At 37.4% G+C, this 21,321-nt stretch overlaps 1 protein-coding gene across 2 annotated transcripts; it reads right to left on the bottom strand.

The window, feature by feature from the left end:
* Nucleotides 1–133: 133 nt before the first annotated feature.
* On the bottom strand, nucleotides 134–21,174 carry LOC106935210 (rab GTPase-activating protein 1-like, isoform 10). 2 transcript variants are annotated; one of them, XM_015015567.1, is made up of 8 exons: nucleotides 20,941–21,174; nucleotides 9,769–9,861; nucleotides 6,812–6,922; nucleotides 6,615–6,719; nucleotides 5,111–5,194; nucleotides 4,833–4,904; nucleotides 3,328–3,528; nucleotides 134–2,829 (listed from the first exon to the last, which is right to left on the bottom strand). In XM_015015567.1, exons 1-8 carry the CDS (start codon nucleotides 21,151–21,153, stop codon nucleotides 2,674–2,676), a joined length of 1,035 nt encoding a protein of 344 aa, XP_014871053.1. In that variant the 5' UTR covers nucleotides 21,154–21,174; the 3' UTR covers nucleotides 134–2,673. The 2 variants fall into 2 exon arrangements, with proteins under 2 accessions (XP_014871053.1, XP_014871054.1); XM_015015568.1 differs by lacking the exon at nucleotides 20,941–21,174 and adding an exon at nucleotides 15,566–15,771.
* Nucleotides 21,175–21,321: the final 147 nt, after the last annotated feature.

Genomic DNA, 21,321 nt, shown 5'->3' with positions numbered 1-21,321 from the left:
CTTTGAATCTGTGCAATTTCATGGTCAATAGAAACGCAGCCACTGACAGAAAAATGTTTGGTCAACACGATGCCTGGTTTAACGCTTTGCTTTATGTTCAAAGTGTTTTGTTTCAATAAAAAGCTGAGACTTAATGAACAAACTGAAGTTTATTAATGCAGCTGAAACAGTTTCTGTACATGGAAACAGTGAAGTCAGACCAGCTGAGGAGCCGTCTGTAACAAGACTGAGATCTCAACAACAAACTGTAAACTACACAACGACAGCCGCCTCTAATCTGACTCATCTGCTGCTTCCGGGACTCTGAAATGAACTGAATTAGATTAGAAACGGGCCGATCTCTTCTCAGCAACAGTCATGAGATAAAAACAAACATTTTAAAATAGTGTTTAAAATATCCACGTTTGGTTAGTGCACATAACAGACTGGGAGCTCTCTCCACCCGATTCAACCACTTCCACTCCCAGACTGGCAGAACGGGAATGTCATGGAGAAATGACGCGAATCCTGGGATTAGGTCGTAATCTGTCTGGTACAAAGTAACGTTCAGGGTGGTGCAGACGGTCCGCGGAGCAGAGGAAGACCGTGGAGAGGCTCTTATGGCACAGCTGATGCTCTCAGATACTCAGATGGCTTTTCGTCTCTCCAGCCAGCTGCTTCAGTCATCAACAGAAAAGGCAGCAACGTGAAGATGAAGAAACGACTTCAAACGTTTGAGTTACAGCAAACACACACATAACGAACACGTGGGATTGGTCCGAGTCCAAAGGCCGACTTCAGTGTCAACCAGAGAGAGGAATAAAGCCAAGCAGCTTCTCTGACATGAAGCTAAAGTGCATCGAAATTTACATTTTTGGCAAGAAAATCATCCTCAACATGTACCTGAATATGAAATGTTTTCTGCTTTTGTGCTTTAACCAGATGAATTAAAATAAGTGTAAAAATTCAAGAACAAACGGGATGTTGGCACGATCATACCAGACGGTTTGGCAATGACAGCAATACTGCAACCGCATGTTGCTTATTAGTATCATGAGATAAAATCTGTTTACCTGGGGATAAATTATGCAAAGTAGCAGATGAATGATAATCTGAGTGCTCAGCTGTTTGGAGTTTCTGGCTTTATGGAGATAATTTTAGCTTAAATAAAGATGTTACAAGGAAAGTTTTGCTTTTTCTATTGTGGATTACAATAGTTAAGTACCAGCTTAAAGGTTTTAAAATTTTCTTAGATCAATATTTGAATTTGTGTTTCTAAAAACTTCTTAGAAATTCTGCATCATTTCTAGAAATCTGATCTATCCAACGAAACGAGACAAAACATCTTGTTTCGTTTGTCTATTTTGACTAATTTCCATTTGCACTAAACTTGAACAGTGAAAAAGAAGAGCGCCACCTATCACTCCTACTGAAGTATTGCCGTTTTGAGAGTTTAATTGGCAAGCAGCTGACTGCAGACTGGCTACAACTGCAAACAGCCCAACTAATCAATCAGCTAATATCAACTCTTTAAAGAGAAAAAAAGAGAATTTTCTAAAAATCTAGCAATAATTTATTCCATATTTATGGATCAAAATAACATAACATGCTACAGAACAACTGGAATAATTAAAATGTGAGATTATTTTAACAACAGCAGGAACAATTGCTGTGTTTCTGTTTTAAATAAAAGTGATTTGATCACGATCTACTTTTTGATTACTATTTTTTGAAACGTTTTAAGAGACCCATAAGGGTCAACACCTACAGGCTTCCACTCGGCTAACTTTTAAGGCCAACAGATGCTGTTATAAACCTGTTTGAAAGAAATTTGGCCTCTTGGTGCTTTAAACTTAAAATATTAAGTGCTAACTATGAAAAAATAGTCAAATTGAATAATTAAAAGTTGCAAAATATAAAAGATAAATGTTCTGAGAGCAGAAAACATGTTGGACACGGTTCGGGGTGAGCAGAAACTCTCTGCAGGTCGTCACTTTTTGGCTCCTCGGCGTTTGGACCCGAGCCGATCCGTCACACACTGTGCTTACATCAACATCTACAGAGATGAGATTCAACTTCCAAACAGTAGAAAAGAAATATAAGAGCTTTTCTGTGTCTTTTTTCTTTTAAGGAACTGTACAAGATTATTTAAAATAAAAAAAGTCAACAATTAGTTATACATATTTATAAGACAACATTGTTTACGTTATATTACTATAAAGAATTGCAACTTGTGTGATATTTTAATTGACTACAGTAGGCAGTATTCCTTTCTTTAGAGAGCTGGGTGTTTATGTTTTTAATAGTAGATGTATAAAACTATTGTGATGGATTTAAAATCATTTCCTATTTTGTGGTTTAAGTTTCAGCTACTAGAAAAATCCTGACCGTTATTTCTCTGCAATAGCAACAACTGCCCACAAGATGGTGCTAATTGACCTGTAAGATGCCTGTGACAAATTAACTTTAAACTAATTTCGGACTTCATCTTCACCAGACTGAGTAGCTGTAGAGCAGAGAACGTCTTTCCCTCCTCTTCATCGTCCGCAATTTAAGGAAGCTCATCTTTTTCCAACCCACTGAAAAAAAAAGGAATACTGCATTTCTCCTTCACTACTTTCTTCAGCCTTTGTTCGCAACGCTAGTGTGCATCCTGCAGGGGAATGTTGGAGGGGCAAAGTGATGGAGGTCCGGCTAGGCGGGCCCGTCCTTCGGAGAGGACGGAGTCTGAGACACGGAGCTGGAGGACGAGGAGGCCGAGCTCTTCAGAGAGCCCAGCGTCTTGCTGAACCACGAGTTCTTAGCAGCTTGGATTTCCGTCATCAGGACGCCTCGCTGATGCTCCAGCTCCTGCAGGACAGAGAGGGGAACAGAGTAAACAGAGAACAGAACCAGAACTCTGACCGGGCTTCCTAGTGTTTCATTATGGATGCAAATTTAGTTTTTATTAAATTTGCAAACAAATAAAAATTTGCATTTTATGCAAATAAATACTAAATTTTTGCTTGGGATTTCACAGACATGTCAGTAGTTTATAGAATAAAAGAACAATGTTCATCTTACTCAAACATAAACATATAAAAAGTTTGTGAAGCTGGATAAGATCAGCTTCACATATAAGTATCAGCCTCCATAGATTTAATGCATTAGCCTGTGTAAGAAAAATGAGGATTTTTATTGTAATCGTCAGCAAATAAACCTAAAATTTTATTTATTTTTTCCCATTTAATTTTTCCCAGTGAGGAACAATGATGCACTGCAGGAGAGGGTTACATCCCTTTTCTTAAAATAGATTTCTTCTCTCCCTGTGGATGAACGATTATTTTAAGCACGTTTGGTTCTGCTCACCTGGATTCGGCACTTTGCCTCCACCAGCTGCAGCTTGGTCTGAGCCAGCTCCAGCTCCAGCTGCCTGAGCTGCTCCTTCAGCCCGTCCTTCTCCTCGTCCAGAGGCTCGCTGGACGTCCCGTCGCCGCCGGGGGACGACGCCTGCAGGGAGCCCACGGGGCTGAACAGGTCTCTGCAGTGTTCGCAGCTCATCACTTTATTCTGCACAAACAACACATCTGCTTATGGCGCTGATGTAAGAAAGATGAAGAAATTCTGCAAAGCAGAGAGATTAGATGCAAGACGCAGAGAAAAACAGCTTCAACTTGCAATTGATATTTATTGTACAAAATCAGGAAACAACAATATAGACAGTTTTAATATCTCATCATCTTCTGAGTATTGTCTGTGTAGCAACTCTTTAAAGACTGCAAAAACACTAAACTTTACCAAGTACTTTTTCATCTAGTTTCTACTGCAAATAACTACAAATAACCACAAAACAAAAACACCAAATCTTACCAAGTGTTTCTGGTGCAAATGTCACTAGAATAAGAATGAATTCACTTACAGGTAACTTTTTAGCAAGACATAAGAGTAGACCTGCTGCAATAAACAATAAATCAACCAAATGCATGATAAATTGAAACAAGCTCCATAATTTCCATTTGCATGATTTATCATTTTTCTCTTTTCTCTCTTTCTACCAAAAACTGGAAGACAAAACTCTTCACTTTCATGTTTTGGTCTGAACTAACCATTTTTTGAAGGAAATTTTTGTTCACAGAAACTTCATAATTCACTTTAATTACTGTTTCTTTTGTTTTGTTTGTGTTTTGACTACTTAAAATATCTACCAGTTGCAGTGTTAAATGTTTATTAATGTTTGACTATATGTTCTTATGTCCTTAAAATGGTCTCAAAAAAACAATATTAATCAATATTAAACAATTTATCGTCCAGAAATATTATTTATCGTGATAGGTTGATGTAGGAGATTGTCTTGAGTAAATAATTCCCAAATATTGATAAATATACACAAGTTACACTGACCACATATTTAATTAACAACAAGACATTTTACAGTGTTATAAGTGAAGTAATCTGCCAGTGGAACACGTACTTTTTAAATCAATATTAAGGAATTATTTACTGAAAACAAGCTCCTTTATTTAGCTAAACCGTAACTTGTAAGGTAGATTTGTCTTATTTTTAATGTACTGAGGAAACTAGAAACTAAACTGAAAATACTTGGCAGGTTTTTGTGTTTTTGCAGTGTCTCGGTGTGATCAACTGTTGCAACACATTAAAGTGTTAAGAATCAAATTTAAGAGTCTGCTGCCTCCCAGCGCCTGTTTAATGAGGACTAAACGTTTGTGTGGGATTATTTCTGCATTGAAGCTCCTTGTTGCTGTGATGGTTCACAAAAATCCTCGCTGTCCCACTCAGCCCATATGTGTTTTTTTTAATCTGAAATTTAAATGTCTCGTAGCTTTCATCTGTGCGTTAGGCGTGTATAATCTCACCCTGACGATGTCGAGCTCCTCTTTAGTCGCCGCCTGCTGTTTCTCCAGCCTGGTGCTCAGCTGGGAGCAGATCTGAAACGAGGCGAGGAAGATGAAGGGGAGTTACACAAGACATGACACGGCCATAAATGCAACACTTAAGTCTCTATTGCTCATCTAAATTATGGATACTTAACATAAACAAATCCTTATGCTTGTGCAAATAAACCCAAAAAATGTCTCATGAATCTGCAAACGTTCTCCACAGTTGCAGTAACATTTTATGCTTCTCCTGTTACCTGTTTGTACTCGGCTATGATGGCGGTGGTTTTCTTGATCTCCATCTCTGCTTTCTCCAGTTCCCGCCTGAAAACCTCCTTCAGCTAAAGGAGACAAAGGGGTGAATAGAAAAAAACTAAAACCACCAAAACAAACAAAAAAATACCGTTCAACTGATTTATGTACAGAAGCTTTATTTATTGGTGTTAAATTTGTTTTTTTGTTGAAGCAAACCAACAAATTAAACAGATTAAAGGATAGTTTATCTGACACGTTTTTCTCCCCTCTAGATTTTTAGTCTTTTTTCACCACGGAGAATAAAAACTTCCCTTAATGAAACATCAGACACAGAGTGAAACAGGGTCAATTATATTCAATACAAAAGATGCTCAAATGCTATAGTGGCTTGCAAAATAATTGTCAAAAGTAATTTCATCTGTGAAGAGGGAAAGAAATCTGTAAAGTGTGGCATGTATTTATTTTTCAGACTCATAATTTTAAAGAACCACCTTCTGTCTCAACCATCTTGAAATTCTTGCCCATTCTTCTCGACAAAAGTAGCTAAAGCTCAGGAAGTATGAATGGAGAGTATCATTTAATTGTGTCTCATATTTATATCTGGGCTTTAACTAGGCCACAGAGAGATGCATGTGTAGGGTTGCTGAAATGTGAGTCTTTAGCTCATCCACCGTCTCATCAACTCTGATCAGCTTCCCTGTTGCAGCTAAAGAGAAACATCCCCACAGCATGATGCTGCCTCCACCCAGCTGGAGTCGCTGCTTTATAATGTCAATTTTATTTATAAAGCACTTTAAAAACAGATATTAACTACACCAAAGTGCTGTACAGCATTCATTAAACACAGATAACATAAGAATAAAACACACATTGAAACAGACAAGGGAAGTAAATTACAATGTCAGGCCTTTTGGAAAAGCTAAAGAATAAAAACTAAGAAGTGATTTAAAATGTTCCCGACTGTTGGCGGATCTAATGTCAACAGGTAAGTTGTTTTCACACCTGGTAGTTCATTAGACTGGGTTTGATTGACTTTCACACTGAACTCTGCCAAATGAAACAACAAGCCATTTGGAAAACCTGTTCCCCTCCTCGCCTGTGGGGGCGCTGCACCAAGATAATCTCAACTGAACTAAATTAAAATCAGTAAAACTTGACTGAGATTTTGAAGTTGCAACCCTTAATTTATCAAATCCTTGATCAAACTAAGAGCAGAACAGTCTGCATAATGAGAATATCTGATTTCTGGCTGATTTTGTCTAAATGTCAGCCGGAGCGATAACGTGACCTTTAGTCATCATCCTTCACCCGAATCAGTTTTCTCTGCTCACTGACAGCAGCTGAATGCAGCCATTAACGGACGTTCTCCTCCTAAAGATGGGAACAGGGAGGCCATTCATGCAGCTTCACATGAGTAACTCTGATAATGCCTGAGAAAACAGGCTTTGTTCAGCGAGTTGCAGCCGTTGGCTGAGGAGCTGGACGGTAACCCAGGACGAACGCTACCTGAGCGGTCTCCTCCTCATGCCGCCTCTTCTCCTCCTCCGTCTCCACCAGCCGCTGTTTGGTGCTCAGCAGCTCTTTGTTCAAAACATCGGCCTTGTCTTCAGCCTGATCGAAACAACACCACACACGTTATATGATGTCCAGCATGAACTGCAGGGTGACACTGTTTTCCTAAAACCAAGTCCAGGTGTTGTTACCTGGTCCAGATCGTTCCGCAGGGCGATCTTACTGGTGACCAGCTCATGTGCCAGATCGTCATTCTCCTGCTCCAGCCTCATACTGGCTTCTTGTAGACGCCGGTTCTCTCTCTACACACAGCAACACACACACACACACACACAATAACACACTCATTTAGGATCAATATCAGGGCATCTTCAGGTCTCAGAAAGTCAAATGTAAGATTTTATGTCCCATTAGTGGAGTCTCATGACTGCCAGGCTGGCAGTAAACGTGTCACATGACACGGATCTGATGAGAGCAGCAAGAAACTGTTGTCCAGGATCGGTCATCTGACCCTGATTTCCCTGTCACTTTCAAAATAATTTCATTTTCTAATGCTTGAGTGACACTAAACTTACATAAATATTCACAGATATATGCATGAGAGACCTGAACTGATGGCTCAGCTTTCATATATATAAATAAGTGCAGGGAGATCATCAACCAACACCAAACTTAGTCATTTTTGCTGCAGATACACATGCATCAAATTGATAATTTTTCATAAAACTCTTGTTACCACTATCTAATCAAACCATTCTCCTTAACTAACAAAACATAAAATTATATAAACAGCAAATCTCTAAACATTTAACATTAACATTGAATGAGAAGGTGTTTTGGAGCAGAGGAGGCTTACCGAGCGCCTGTCCGCGGTCAGAACGTCCACAGATAGAGCGACTGGAAGCGCTGACTAAACTTCAACACATGATCCTGACAGCCTCACTTTCCTGTCACACACTTCCCAGCCACGCTTTCTCTCTCTACAGACTCTTTTCCATTTATAAATGCTTCTATTTTCCATTGGTTTGAATACCAAAAGCATGACGGAAGAGGAGCAATTTACCACACTTCACATTCACACATGCAAAAAAAACAGAAATACATAACTCACCCTTGAAATCTTCCAACTCCAAAGAGTTTTTATTTTTTATTTTAATTAAATTCTGTTATCTGCACCAATAAAGCAGGAGGGTTCTGGATTTTTCTCATGAGCAGTAAAAGTGATTCCAGAGCAGCAGGTCAAGCCTAACATCTTATCTGCAACTAGACTCTTCCTTCCTTCCTTCCTCTGCTCCACAAGTAGGTGTTTATCCTGCAGCGCATCGCCCTCGTCTCTGGGAGAAAATGACCACAATCAACTCTGGATGTTTGTCTATTCTGGTTGTTTATGTGTTGCTCAAAGACGATTGGTTCCAATGTAGAAAACATGTCTGCACTTTAGTAACTTGTACTGCCTTCTCTCAGTTTAGTCCGACGTTCAACCAACCCTCAACAAGCAGATTAACAGTTATTCCTCTTGAAAATCTTAAAAAATGTTCATTGTAACAGAAGAACAACAAGTTTACCAACTATAAAATGAGTAAGAAATCTCTCTAAATACACTTTGCATCCAATCTCAACATATTCTTGAAGGTTACCTGACAAGCAATGAATTCAAGTCTACATTTCTTAAAAGATGTACCAACAAAAGATAAAATAACTTATCTTTATTAAGTTATTTTAATAAAGATAATCACAATAAGTTATTTTAATAAAGATAATCACAATAATATTTATTGTGATTACAAAATTATTTGTCTTGATCAGTTCCGATGAGTTCACACTTTTGTGGATATTAAAATCAGTCAGTAAATTATTGTTGATGAAGGCTGATGAACTGTATCGCATTTCTAGTCACACTTATCACTCCAAGCATTTTACACTAGAGCCACATCCACCCAAACTGTCAGTTTTAACCAAAAAAAGTTAAGATCGATCAAAACGGAGACAAATGTAACTCAGATGCACCACAGGTTTGCAAAAATCCATGACCACCGACATGCATACAGGTTTACACATAAGGCTTAAATCCACTGAAATTACTAACCAACAAATTCATTCTATACTTTAACAAAAATACTAATAATAAACCAACAAGAAAACAAACAAAATGAATAAACCAATAAGTTAAAATCAAAGACTTAAGCAAAACAAGCAAATTAGAAGCTGGAATTGAACCAGCAGGTTTTGGATTCGCCTCCCGTTCAGTGGTGCTTTTAACTAAATGGTTAGCTGGAGGTGAGGATGAGCAATTGGAAAGAAGGACAGAGAGAAGGATTAACAGAAGGATGAAGGAATGGATGGACAGAATGATGGATGAATGAAGGCACAGATGGTCGGACATACGGACAAACGACTGACTTCTGAACAGAGAGGTAGACAACCACGTAGTAGCAAAAATTCAGTTTCTTTGGGTCTGCCAAGATTAACTCAGAAGTTTTTTCTTTATATTTTGGAACAACAAACAATTTCCAACATGGAGATATCATGGCTCATCCTCCACTTTGAGATTCTGCTCTTGAATTTAATGACAAACCAAGCAGAGTGCCTTAAAGCATCAGCAGTTCGAGCTTCACTGAGATTAAAAGGAAATTAATTAATCCCATCAAAAACCTCCTCATGAAATCTTCAGGTTTGTAGTCGGGATAAAAGTTTTTCCCTTTCTCCGTGTTTAAAGGCTACATTTTATTTTCTCTACTTATCCAGACCTGGAAAATATTTAAATCAAATTTTATAATTGTACAGAGTAACTCTGGTGGTGAGTCAACCAGTATTACTTGCTTTAATAAAAACAGAGAAATTATTTGGAAAAGTAAGAAAATCTATGAACAGAACTAAAGCATCTGCCTCATCATGAACAAAGATGTTGCTGCTGTGCTTATCTGACTCAAGGCAGAATAATCTAAAACCTATTTTTAAAGATGTTAGCATCATTAATGACAAGTGAGTCACTGGAACCAAAAATACTTTCACAAACACCGTCTAACAAAGCAAAGCTGTTTCTAATATTAGAAAAAAAAAAAGATTTCCAGTATAAACCCAAAGATAAAATTAGCAGCGACAGAAACACCTTCTCTGTCAGCGTTTAGATCAAGTTGAGTTTTCAAACCTGGTATCGATCGATGGGGTCTTCTTGTTGCAGCTGGCTCTCTCTCAGCGTCTGATACTCCTTCTCAAACTTTTTCAGCTTTTTGGTTGGAACCTGAAAAAAATAATAAAGTTGAAAATGTAAACGTTACTCTATAAATGCTGTTTTATTAAATGTCTGCAGGCTTAATAAAAGGTTAAATGTGTCATTCAGATTTATTCAGAGGACTTTAACTTTGTTCTGAGACATGATTAGTGATTTTATGCGAACATTAAGACGATTAAAGTTCCAGTTTGGCTTCTTCCTCAAAGTGAAAGTCGTCTCTAAGTTCCCACCATTTTAGGCCTACAGTAATGGATCTTGATGCTTTTCTTCAGCAGTGACAATAAGTTCATGTTCAGGTTTGAAGAGCTGAAGATTCAATATCAGTGAAATCAAACCTGGAAAAACTTCAGACTTTGGAAGAAGTTCAATCGATTGAAGGCTTGCATGATGTGTGCCTGATCCAATGCGTCTGAATAACATGGCTGAATAAAAGGTTAATAAAGATAATAAAAATCCACATAAATTTTTATTTCTAAAAGAAAAATGCTGAAAATTAAAACCTTGCATCTTCCTTGATAATTGTGAACCAGTCTGGGTTTGTATTTCCCAAAAAATTAAAATAAAACCCATCAAAGTACGAGGTTGTAAAATGTAAAAAAGTTTAAAGTGTATTTTCTTTATCTTCTGACTGTACTCCCATAATTTTGAGTTGAATGTTAAGAAATTTATTTTTCACAAGTATTTTTCACTCATCTTCATAGCAACACTTTTGGGTTATACAGACATTCAAAAGTGGAACAAAATAGAGCTGAACTCTAAAATTAAAGTTTTTGGCTCTATAAAAATCAGCTGTACATCTCGGAAACAAAAATAAAACAAACACAGGAACCCAAAATTACCATAAAACACCTCAAATCAGCTAAAGTCAAACAGCACAACACCGGTACCTGCTTACATCCACAGGGAAATGCAAACATCTACCTGCAGATGTTTCCACTGAAGCCATTTCACACTAAACAACTCGCAGGTGTAAAATCCGGCTAAACACAGATCATAACTTCTCTACCCCGCGCCTCGGCCTGTGCTGCAGGTAGACGGTGATGTCATCTCCCCTGAGTGGAAACAGCGTTGCCACCGTCGAGGTTTGGGATTGCATGGCCGACCCGGTCACATGACCTCTCTTTTGAGACTGGGATGGGTTTCATTTCAGCCTCTCACAAGCTGCATTTGAACCCAAGGAAATGATCTGTGTTATATTTTCTAGTAGGTTCTTTGTCCTACAGTAAATTTCATCGAACATCTTGAGAGCAAGAGAAGTGGTTTCATTTAGTCAGATGAATTTACCGAGTGTTTGTTGCTCTCTACTTCACCTGTTTCCAACAAACAAAAATAAAAATGATAGCTAAATTTCACAGATTCGCCAAGAAATCATCTGGCGACCAGAATTGGTGCAGTTTAGGAAGATGAAACACTTTGGCGTGACGCTATTTGACAGATTATAGGTTGTTGTTTACAAAGCAGCCAATCAAGGAGTGCCATTCATTCGCTGCTGATTGGCTGCAATGCAGATACGAGGAAGCTTCTGTGTTAGTGCTGAGATGGTTTCCACTGAGGGAAATAAGTAATTTTTATTATTTACCATCATTATTATCATTATTTTTTCTCTCCGATTTATTTTTACATTTTATTTATAATTGTATAACACAGATTAGGAAGAATTTATAGTTGTACATTGGCAAGGAATTGGTAATTTTTCTGATGCTGCATGTTTGATTATTTACAATTGTCATTATTACCATTATTATTATTATCCATAAATTTTCTTACCTTATGAGTTGGTTTGTAACCATTTTATTATAACATGGTTTTAATTACACATTTTTGATAATTATTGAGTCAGCAATAAATATGTCAAATTGAGATAAGGGGTGGGATTAAATAAGTGTTCACATCTTCCTGTTCCTTTTCAAACAGAAAAGAAGTGGTAAACTAGTTATTTTGTTAAAAACTATTAGCATTTTTTGAGGGGCTCTATAATCTTTGTGGATTTTATCTATTTGTGGGCAGCTTCCAGGATATAAACAGCTGAACCTTTTCAAGGCTAAACCTAATTGTAAACTTTAAAAAAAAGTCCTAAAAACTAATGCTGAGATGTTTGTTTTCCAATGAAAGAGCACATTGTGCACTTCTAATATTCATATTAAGGTCAGAAACTGTTTCTCTGACTTAATAAGATTAATAAAAGTCCTTGAAATGTCTCCTTTGTATAAATTTACATTTATCTTTTACATTAGCGTCCTAAGAGATAGACTCAATGATAAATGATTCCACAGTTTCACTCTGGAGTTAACAGCTGAAAAACTTTTTCTAATCACATTTTGTGTTTGTTTTAAGGTTTGTATCTACTGCCTTGTGTTAACGCAATACTTTGCAATGCAGACGCCCTCCACTGATAAACCATTGAAGCAAAACACAGTGTGCAATACGTGGGGCTCCACACTGAGCTGCTAGTTCACCGTACAATCTAATGATCCGAATCAAGTGCTAACATCACAGCTCATAAATCAGACAAACAAATTCCCCTCAGATACCAGAAAATTCAGCCTCTGCTGGATGACTGACTATCACTTTCTTCTGCATCATTGGTGATAAACTGAACAGAGATTTTCCCAGAAGGCATTGGGACTACTACGGAGAAAAAGGCCTGACTAAAGAGAAGTTTTGAACAACCTCAACACACATTTATAAGTACGACCAGTTCAACTGACTCTTGTGTTTTGCCCTCATGGTCTTTTCCATTTGTTCCTGCTCAGGTTTGTTTACCTTATTGAGTTGTGGCATGCTTGATCTACATGCAACAATATTTCAGTGTGGGTGTCTACTAAATGTAACTTTATTACATTTATTTCTGCATGTTATAATGTGACCTTAAAATAAAACCCAAATCATCCCTGCCATGCTTTTAATTGGGACCGGCTGCTTTATATTGTTGATTCAAGATTATATTTAAATTGTGAAGATTGCATTTCACAGGAAGTGATACCAAAGGAGCCTTTTAATGATGAGCAGATAACATAGTTTGTTTATCAGCGCTTAGTTTCCTTTTGTGAAACACAGCATGACAAAACTAAATTAAAAAACAACCAACTTCCCTTCGGCTCATTTCTTCAGCTGAAAACTTTGACTTTTCCTCCTTTTACGACCAACTTATCAGGATTCTTCTGCAAACAAACTTCATGAACCACGCGCAAGTCTTTTCATATTTTACAAACTTTAAGCGCTTTATTTTAAAGCTTGTCTTCCCCTCTATGGGCTAGAAACACATAACTATATGTTTCACATTTTATCTAGTATGAGCTGCTCTTATATGACTTAATATAGTTACAGGAAGACAACATTACATTTAAATACATGCATTTAAATGTATTTACAAAAAATCTTACATTTTTCTAAAGAAACTGTTTTCAGGCTTGACTTTTCTATAATTCTTTAGTATTTATCTTTTCCTTTTACTGTTGCAGCTTAATGATAATTTGGTTAAATAATATTTATGTACAAATTTAACTCATATCAATTATATTTGAATTCATGTCTTTGAAACTAGGAAAAGGAAAGGAAAAATCAACAAACAATAAAATAAGCTACTACAGATAGCTTGATGGCAGAAGCATATGCTGGTGTTGTTTGTGAGCATAAAGTTTAATTATAACGTATGAAAATGCCTTCTTTTACGGTCAATTTTCTCATTTTATGTGCACCTTTAAGCATGAAATACTGGCTAATGTCAGCAGATTGTGCTAAATTAGCATTTGCTCTCTGTGAATGATTGTCCTGCATCTCTTGGCAGGATAATTTGCTTCAACTACAACTATTTTTTTTAAATTTGGTTTTAAATAAGAGAGAAACTGTTTGCAGCCGCAGCCTGATCAATATTTTAACCTCTTTTTCCACTACGTGTGTAAGATCAGCCTAATGTTACTTTTTAGGGCTCAACAACATATTTTAAGGAATTGTAGCCGTATTTTAATGCAATGAAAGATGGTGTCACAGGATGCTTTGAAAGCTATACAACTGTAGTGCAGTAAAGCCTTTATAAACAATAGACTCAGTGGAGAAAAGGAAAACTTTATTCTGTAGTCTTTTTCCTTTCACTGCTGTGCTGAATTACAGGGAGACTATGCTCTCCACAGGGACATTTAAAGACCATGCAAGGCTGCCGGTTTGCTAGGTCTCCATGCTCATACATTCAGGAACATTTCCTCCTTCTCACTGGATAAATCTGGAAGTGAAATCTTCACTTTATGAACTCAAATTTTAGATTTTGGGAGAATCCTGCATTCCAGATGTGTTAAGGTAAGGTAATTTTATTTACTCAGATGACAGAGTGTTGTCATCGCTCTGATTCAAGGTTTGTTTTCAATGTAAAAATTAATTCAGCCATCATGACACACAGGCCTGAACATAACTGAAAAAGTTGTAAAAATAATGAAATATGTATTTTAATTTTGAGTTATCATGAAGGCTAGAACAAATTCGGCACATCTAAGTGGATCTGTTGTTCTGTGCTGCAAGGAGGGGAAATCTCTCATTAGGAGAAACATCCTTTAGTGAATATAAGTGGTATTTTTTTCCTTTGGTTAGAGGTCTGGTGACTGCAAATCTCTTAACATGTGATTGTTACACATCTCATACTTCTGTTATGCTATAAATAAAGGATTTTCAATTTGATTATGTTGGTATTCTTTGCAATGGTCCAACCCTTTAAGGGGTTTTTGGGATAAAAACAGCAAAAAGATCCCAACAGAAACCTATTAACTTATAATCAAATGTGTCACTGACTGTAGGGTTCCAAGGTTTTTCTGTCATTTTTACCAACATGTTCTAAATATATAATAGCTAAAGTATTCACTAAGACATCCTTCAAATCTCTGACATACTTCACAGAAATGAAGCAATTTCATGACGTCATTTTTATTTAATTTTTAGCCCAGTATTTTTATCCACAGTGGATGTATATTAGTTTCATATGAGTCACGCAACAATTGACCTTCAGAATTACACAGGAAGCGACACGTTTCTTAATCTTTACTTCACCACCAAACTTTTCATTTTCAAGACATTTCTAGATTTCCATGGACAAACTAGATTATAGCTGCACATTTTCAGCAACTCACATGACATCTATATGCACGTGTAGCTTCAGAGGATAAAAATGCATCCTCAAATGCTCCATTTCCAGAACATTTGGTGAGATAATGAGAGGTCAGAAGGTCAGCACTGATAGAGGACACACAATTAAAAGATAGAAAATGGTACCAGGACCACTTTTAGCTTCCTGACCTGAATCCCTGATGCTGAAAATGGAGCTTTAGTCCCAAAACTCCTGGCTCAGATCTCAAATCAGGTAACAAACAAAGCAAAACAATATGAACTCACTGCAAGGAGAAAAGCTCCGACATGACAGAGAAGCCTGAACGTTTGAATATTAAAATAAGGACAAGCCACCTGGAGATTAGAGGAAAACGAGGTCAAAGAATTAAATTACCCACGAGAAGGAGGCTCAAACCCGTGCACACAATTACTCAATTTACCCCAAACGTCAGAAACGGTTCCTGAAACATGAACACCCACACATTCATTCAAGAGCATCAACCACGTGGAAAGAAATACATAGTTTCACTAAAAATGCATCTTTCTAAGAGCAGCTCTAGTGCAGTTTTCTGAATTAGATAAAGAGAAAGACGAGAGAGAGAAGAAAACGAAGCAGACCTACCACAGGTCTGAAAGATCGCAGCGGTTTAGAGTGAGCAACCAAACAAGCCAAGGTGTCCTCCTCGCCCGGACGATCCACTACATGAGCGTCATAGGCCACCATGATGGACACCTCCTGCATCATCTTGGTTCCTGCTTGCTCCGAGCAGCGAGGAGGAGGAGTGGACGAAGAGGAAGGAGGGAGCGCGCGGCTGAGAGGTTTTGTTTCTCTCTGAAAGCGCAGAAGGCAACTGGCTGCCTTCAAGAGTCCCACAGAGGCAAAGCCACGCCCACTGAGGAGGAGGAGGAGGAGGGAGAGCAGCACAACACACCTGTTTGTCTCTCCCTCTCCGTAACGCTAGAAGTGCGTGACAGAGGAGGATGAGTTTGCTATTTCTTCCTCTCCACTGAGCACTTCCCTCTTTCTGCTCACTCTCTCTTGTTTGTGCTCCTCCCTCCTTCAAACGCAGTTTTTTCTGTTTCCTGCTGCTAGTGAAAATAAAGATAAAGGCCTGTTTACACAGTTACACTCTGTGTAAGTGTGTATGAGCGATAGGAAGGAAGTCGTCACATCAACCGCAGTGACTTCTGTTACATTCCCACAGAAGAAGGCGAAGAGAGAGAAAATTCAAAGCTGTCAGAGCTCCTGCAGGATCCCAGAGGAATCAATTAAAGCTTTCAATAAAACTCCTTCAAGAGATCTGGTAACAGCTTCCCAATCAGCTGTAAGGAAAGAAACATTTAAGATTAAAGAAACGAACCGCGAGAAATCATTTCCATCACCAACATCAACTTTTTCCATCATTAAGGCTGTGTAACTTTTATAGAAAATATTTCTTAACCGATTTATTTTCTTTACAAATCTTTAATTTGTCCTCCAACCTTTGCAGCTAAATGCAAAACAAACTTTGGTTGCAGCTAATAAACTAAAACTGATCACTTTAAAAGTGGTTAAATGTTCTGTAATGATCCATATTAGCCTAACTTTTTATGGAACAAAAAACCTGCTACCCTTTTTATTGCCAATGTAAATTCTAGTTATTACAAGGTTGCCCAACGTGTGGCTCAGGGGCCATTAGTGGCACCTGGTATTATTCTTGACTGCAGTTCAGGAATATTAAAAAGTTAGCTCCTGAGCACAGGTGTTTGGTGCAGGTGGTTTATTTTTAATCGTGGCAGAAATCTTGGTAAATTATAAAGTATTCATCCTTAAATAACCACACAAATGTATTTAGTTCCAACCACACAGTGACCTAAATCTGACTCTTCTGGCTCCAGACTGATGAAACTTTTGCTAAATTTTTCAACAAACAACTGATAAACATTTCTTTAAATAATGTAAATCCACAAAAACTTTCTTAAGTTTTGGGTCTACAATTGTTTACACATCTCTACAATAAAAAACAAATCTGACATTTATTTAATTAAACTACCAAGTCGGTAAAATAAAAACATCATAGTGCAAGTTTTTATTAAAAATATGGCAGATTTTATGACGATTTTGGCACGTGACAAAAAGTTTGTGCACCCCTGAGTTAATAGGTCAAAATGGCTACACACGTTTCAGTGTGACATTCAATGTGCTACACTATCTTTCAATATTAAAGACTTTCAAAAGTAAATTAGCATAAAAGTATCTTTAACTGGCTACCTGTGAGTTTGGAGTCGCCTGATTCCTCTGCATAGTTTCTGACTAACATTCTTGACCTTTCCTACACGGGGTCAAACTAAAACCGGCCTCCAGCTCCCTCCGCATGTTTGTAGGTTTACATTTATCTTTAGATCTTGGAAGTTTAAAATATTACCACAGCTTCTGCGTTTTCACCCATGACTCAAAAGTTATGCTTTAAGTTGACGGTTTTTCAACACTCCTGGCTCTTATTTTGCCTTAGTTTGAAAAAGATACAAAGGTTTATTGAAGTTTAGATTCTCAGCTGGTTGATAAATCAACCCTATAAACAGGAAATAAATGCAAAGACTTTCATCTGCTATTTTAAAGTCGTCACTCTGGTTGTGGGTATGATGGATTTTTCCAAAACGGCTGAGAAATTCAAATTCCTCCGAAAATCCGCAGAAAGCTTAAGCCACTCCACTACCCGTTGTGTTCATCAAGCAAAGGTGCTGAGAAATTCTTTCGCCGTTTTAAGCTGCTTATGGAGTTCGGCTGATCCGATTTAAATGCTGACAGACAGAAATATGGGGAAGAAACGGGAGGGTGAGGAAAAGCAATGCATCTTGTATAAGATGGTCTGTCTTCTAGTAGGACGATGTTTGAGTTTTACATTCATTCTTTATGGAAAACAAAGGTACAGCTACATAAGAGATTAAATGTTATTTATTTTCCTTGTGAATTAGTGCTATAAAAACTGAACTAAATAAAAAATTATTGTATATATTATTTTTGAAAGTAAAAGCAGACAAATCTAACGATATTCCTACACGCTGTTGATAAAAATAATAATACTAAAGTCGCCCTCAGCAAGGCAAAAAACAAGGAATATACAAGAGTAAAAGGTAGAAAAGAAGGAAAGGAAGGAAGGATACATAGGAGGATGTGAGGTAGGACACAAAGAAAAGTGCATAAAAAAGGAAATGAGGAAAAGAAAAGAAAGGGAAGAGAAAGGAGAACACAAGGAAGGAAAGAAATGAAGGACATAAGGAAAGTAAAAATAAAAAAAAAGAAAGAAAGAAAAGCAGAAATGAGTCGGGAAGTAAGAATGATAGGCAACAAGAACTATATAAGTATATGAATGAGGAAAGGAGAAAAAATGAATAAAGGAAGGATGGACAGATCATTTCGACATTGGGATAAAAATAAATTCTGGAATACAATCCTTTTATTTTTTCCACACTTATCCAGACATGGAAAATAAATTCCAGATTGTTCCAGACAGCAGATTATAATGCATGTGAAGCTTTCATAGACAGGAAACGTGTGTGTGTGTATGCGTGTGTGTGTGTGTGTGTGTGTGTGTGTGAGAGTGTGTTGTGTGTGTGAGAGTGTGTGTGCGTGTGTGATGCTGTTTCACTGCAGGCTGATGTGACCTGCTCTGACCTGCAGGGGGCTGAAGTTAGATGGATAAGACAGAAGTGAAAGAGTGAAGAGAAGCGCATGAAACGCATGACAGGCATCGTTTCATCTCCATCTCTATCCGACGCTTCATGCCGTTGCATCCACAGGGAATATTCTATTTAAAGCTTGAAAGTGGTTTAAAAATATAACAGACGAGGGGCATAAATTCATGAGGAAAGCTTCAGGCAACCACAGATGTTTTTTTTATGTTTATGTCATTCAATATGTGTTCATGATCTGTATTTTTTTAACTCATGAGTGCAAAACTGAAGACTGGTTTTGGTTTGTGATTGTTAGCTTATGTTCCTTTGACTCCACAGATCCTAAACTATTTTTCTGACAAATTCCACTAGAGCTCTCTGCGGATGAGTACAAAAATCTACCGGCTCCAAATTAAGCAAAATTAGCAAAAAGTTTTCTACCAAACTTTAGTTTAGAATAAATTCAGGCAAACAAAAATAAATTGTTAACCAGAATCTGACAATTATCTGCCAGCTTGGGATAATTGATATATAACAATCAGGTTGGAAACTGAAAAAATTGATCTTTTTCTGCTTTACCAAGTTGCACTAACAGTAACAACCCTCAGTGTGGAAGTTGTTACTGAAGTCTCAAACTTTGGCTTTTTCATTATTTTTGTGGTGGTACCGAGATGGAAGAAGCTTTTTTTTTTAAAGAGAAACAGTATTTTTAAAGATGTATGTTAAACGTATGCACTCCCTTAGGCTGTGAGAGCGAGTAAAACCTCTACACTTAACAGGAACACCAAACAGAAAACTGCCCAGCTGCTTTCTTTTATTTCAGCTTTCAACCTCTGTCTGTTAAGGAACGTGGAGGATTTGAATATCCTGGCTCTTTGCAGGGATTGCATTTCTATAAACAAGAAAATGTCTGCAATAAGGTCCTAATTTAGAGAAACAATAAAACTAATTTCTTTTGCAATTTCCCCTTTTTTAGCGTAAAATGCAACGCCCTGTTTTATTTAGAAAAAAAAAAGATGAAGTTGTGTTTAATCATGCAGACGGCCTTGCTTAAGACAAGTTGAATAAGAATGAAAAAGTTGGACAGAAAATCCTAATCATCCAATTGCATGTTATATTTGCATTTCTGTTTGAGAAAATGGCAAAAAATAAACTTTAGTCAAAAGGAACTCATGTTTCAGGAGTCAAGGAGGAAAAGATAAATAAAGAACAGATACAAGAAGAAACGGAGTACAGAAAGATAAAGAGAACGAGATACAAAGTATAAAAGATACAGCTTTTTCTTTATCTCACCTATTAAGTAGCAGTGAGGAATCAGGAAGTGCTTTTAATGTTTGAGAATCCAGAATATTGTTGAAACATTAACTTAAGCAGTATAGACAAGTTAAAACCTCAGAATGAACCAATATTTAACCAAATCAAGGAAGCAGGAACTGCAGGAAGGCTTGGAAATGGCATGATTTGACTTTTACTATAATTCAAAAAAGGAATGTGAAAGAAAGCAGCATTTGCTTCTCATTCATGAGAAGAAGGCTGACAAATCTGCATATTTATGCATATGTAATATGTTTTTGCTTTTGTACACATTGTACTTCTACAAGATTTCACAAGTAAGCCAGAGATAAGAAGTGAGTCACAGAGTTGACATCCTGTATGTACTAAAACTAAGACACAGTCACACAGTGGGTGAAACAAACGCCTAGAACGTGTTACTCTAGATTGCAGTCTTGTACTTTTGTGTCTTGCCTAAAAGGGAGCAAAAATAATCCTTTAAAATCTAACAAATGGAAAACCTTCCTGGTTATGTACCTTTTTCCTACTCCTATCCCATCAGTCCCCTGCTGACATACACACATGCATACATATCAAGAACACGCTGTGCTGCTATGGTCTCTGGTGATTTCAGCAAATTCCCTAAATACCAGCAGCCTACTTTCAGCAGCAAGATGGTAACATGTGCCTGAGGAAATTTAACGAAAACAGACACTGATGTTCTGAGAAAAAATAGGTCTCCTATTTCCCTGAAGAACAATTAAATTATAAAATGTAAAAGAAAGACGGTAAAGAGTATGTCTATTTGTTGTTTTTTTTCTGCTTATTCTAAAAGCAAATGTTAGATTTTCAGTTTTTTTCTTTCCAAAAGCACTATTTTCTAACGGCATTTCTTTAAAAGAGTCACTGCACTAAAACTTAAAGGCTCCAAAAGAATGCACATAAAGCCATGTGAGTTATGAAGTAAGAAGTCAGGACGGTATTTAGAGCGTGCCGAGTTTTTATTTCTTAATTTCATAGTTCAAAATGAAGTTGAGCACCAAACAAAAGCATTTTGGTTTCCTGTGGTACCTTGATGTTGCAGGCCTGCTCCATTAGCCGCCGCGCGTTCTCTGCAGCTCTGTAGCGCTTCGGTAGCTGGACCCGGAAGAACTTGAGAGCCCCCTCAAAGTCCGCCTGCAGGAGGTCTTCTTTGGACGTCTGGGGGGAGACAAGAAGAGGTGGATGAGACACAGCAGCACAAACACCAAGCACAGAGACTCCACAATGTGTCTCCTTCTGCATGCAAGCTGATTAACAACAAGGTCAGAGTCATGCAGGTAAATACATGAGGCAGCACAGTTTCTGCTAACATGAACAGCAAATACTTGATAGAGTAGAACAGTAAAAATGAGAAATGTAATCTCTTTTTATTGAGAAAAATATTAAAATTTTACTGACAACATAAAATTT

The sequence above is a fragment of the Poecilia latipinna genome, unplaced genomic scaffold, assembly GCF_001443285.1.
Source record: "Poecilia latipinna isolate Pla-1442-1.1 unplaced genomic scaffold, P_latipinna-1.0 Scaffold1927, whole genome shotgun sequence".
NCBI lineage: Eukaryota > Metazoa > Chordata > Actinopteri > Cyprinodontiformes > Poeciliidae > Poecilia > Poecilia latipinna.
Note: the sequence above shows the minus strand (reverse complement) of the source record. Positions and strands in the feature narration are given on the sequence as shown.

Bases quoted from the DNA above. Each gene is read 5' to 3' on its own strand.
- LOC106935210 (XM_015015567.1), bottom strand. From the start codon at position 21,153: ATGCAGAAGGAGACACATTGTGGAGTCTCTGTGCTTGGTGTTTGTGCT. The intron at 5,195-6,614 runs GTAGCGTTCGTC...TGTCTCCTTTAG, and splicing joins ATGAGGAGGAGACCGCTCAG to CTGAAGGAGGTTTTCAGGCG. The intron at 3,529-4,832 runs GTGAGATTATAC...TTGTTTGTGCAG, and splicing joins AGGAGCTCGACATCGTCAGG to AATAAAGTGATGAGCTGCGA.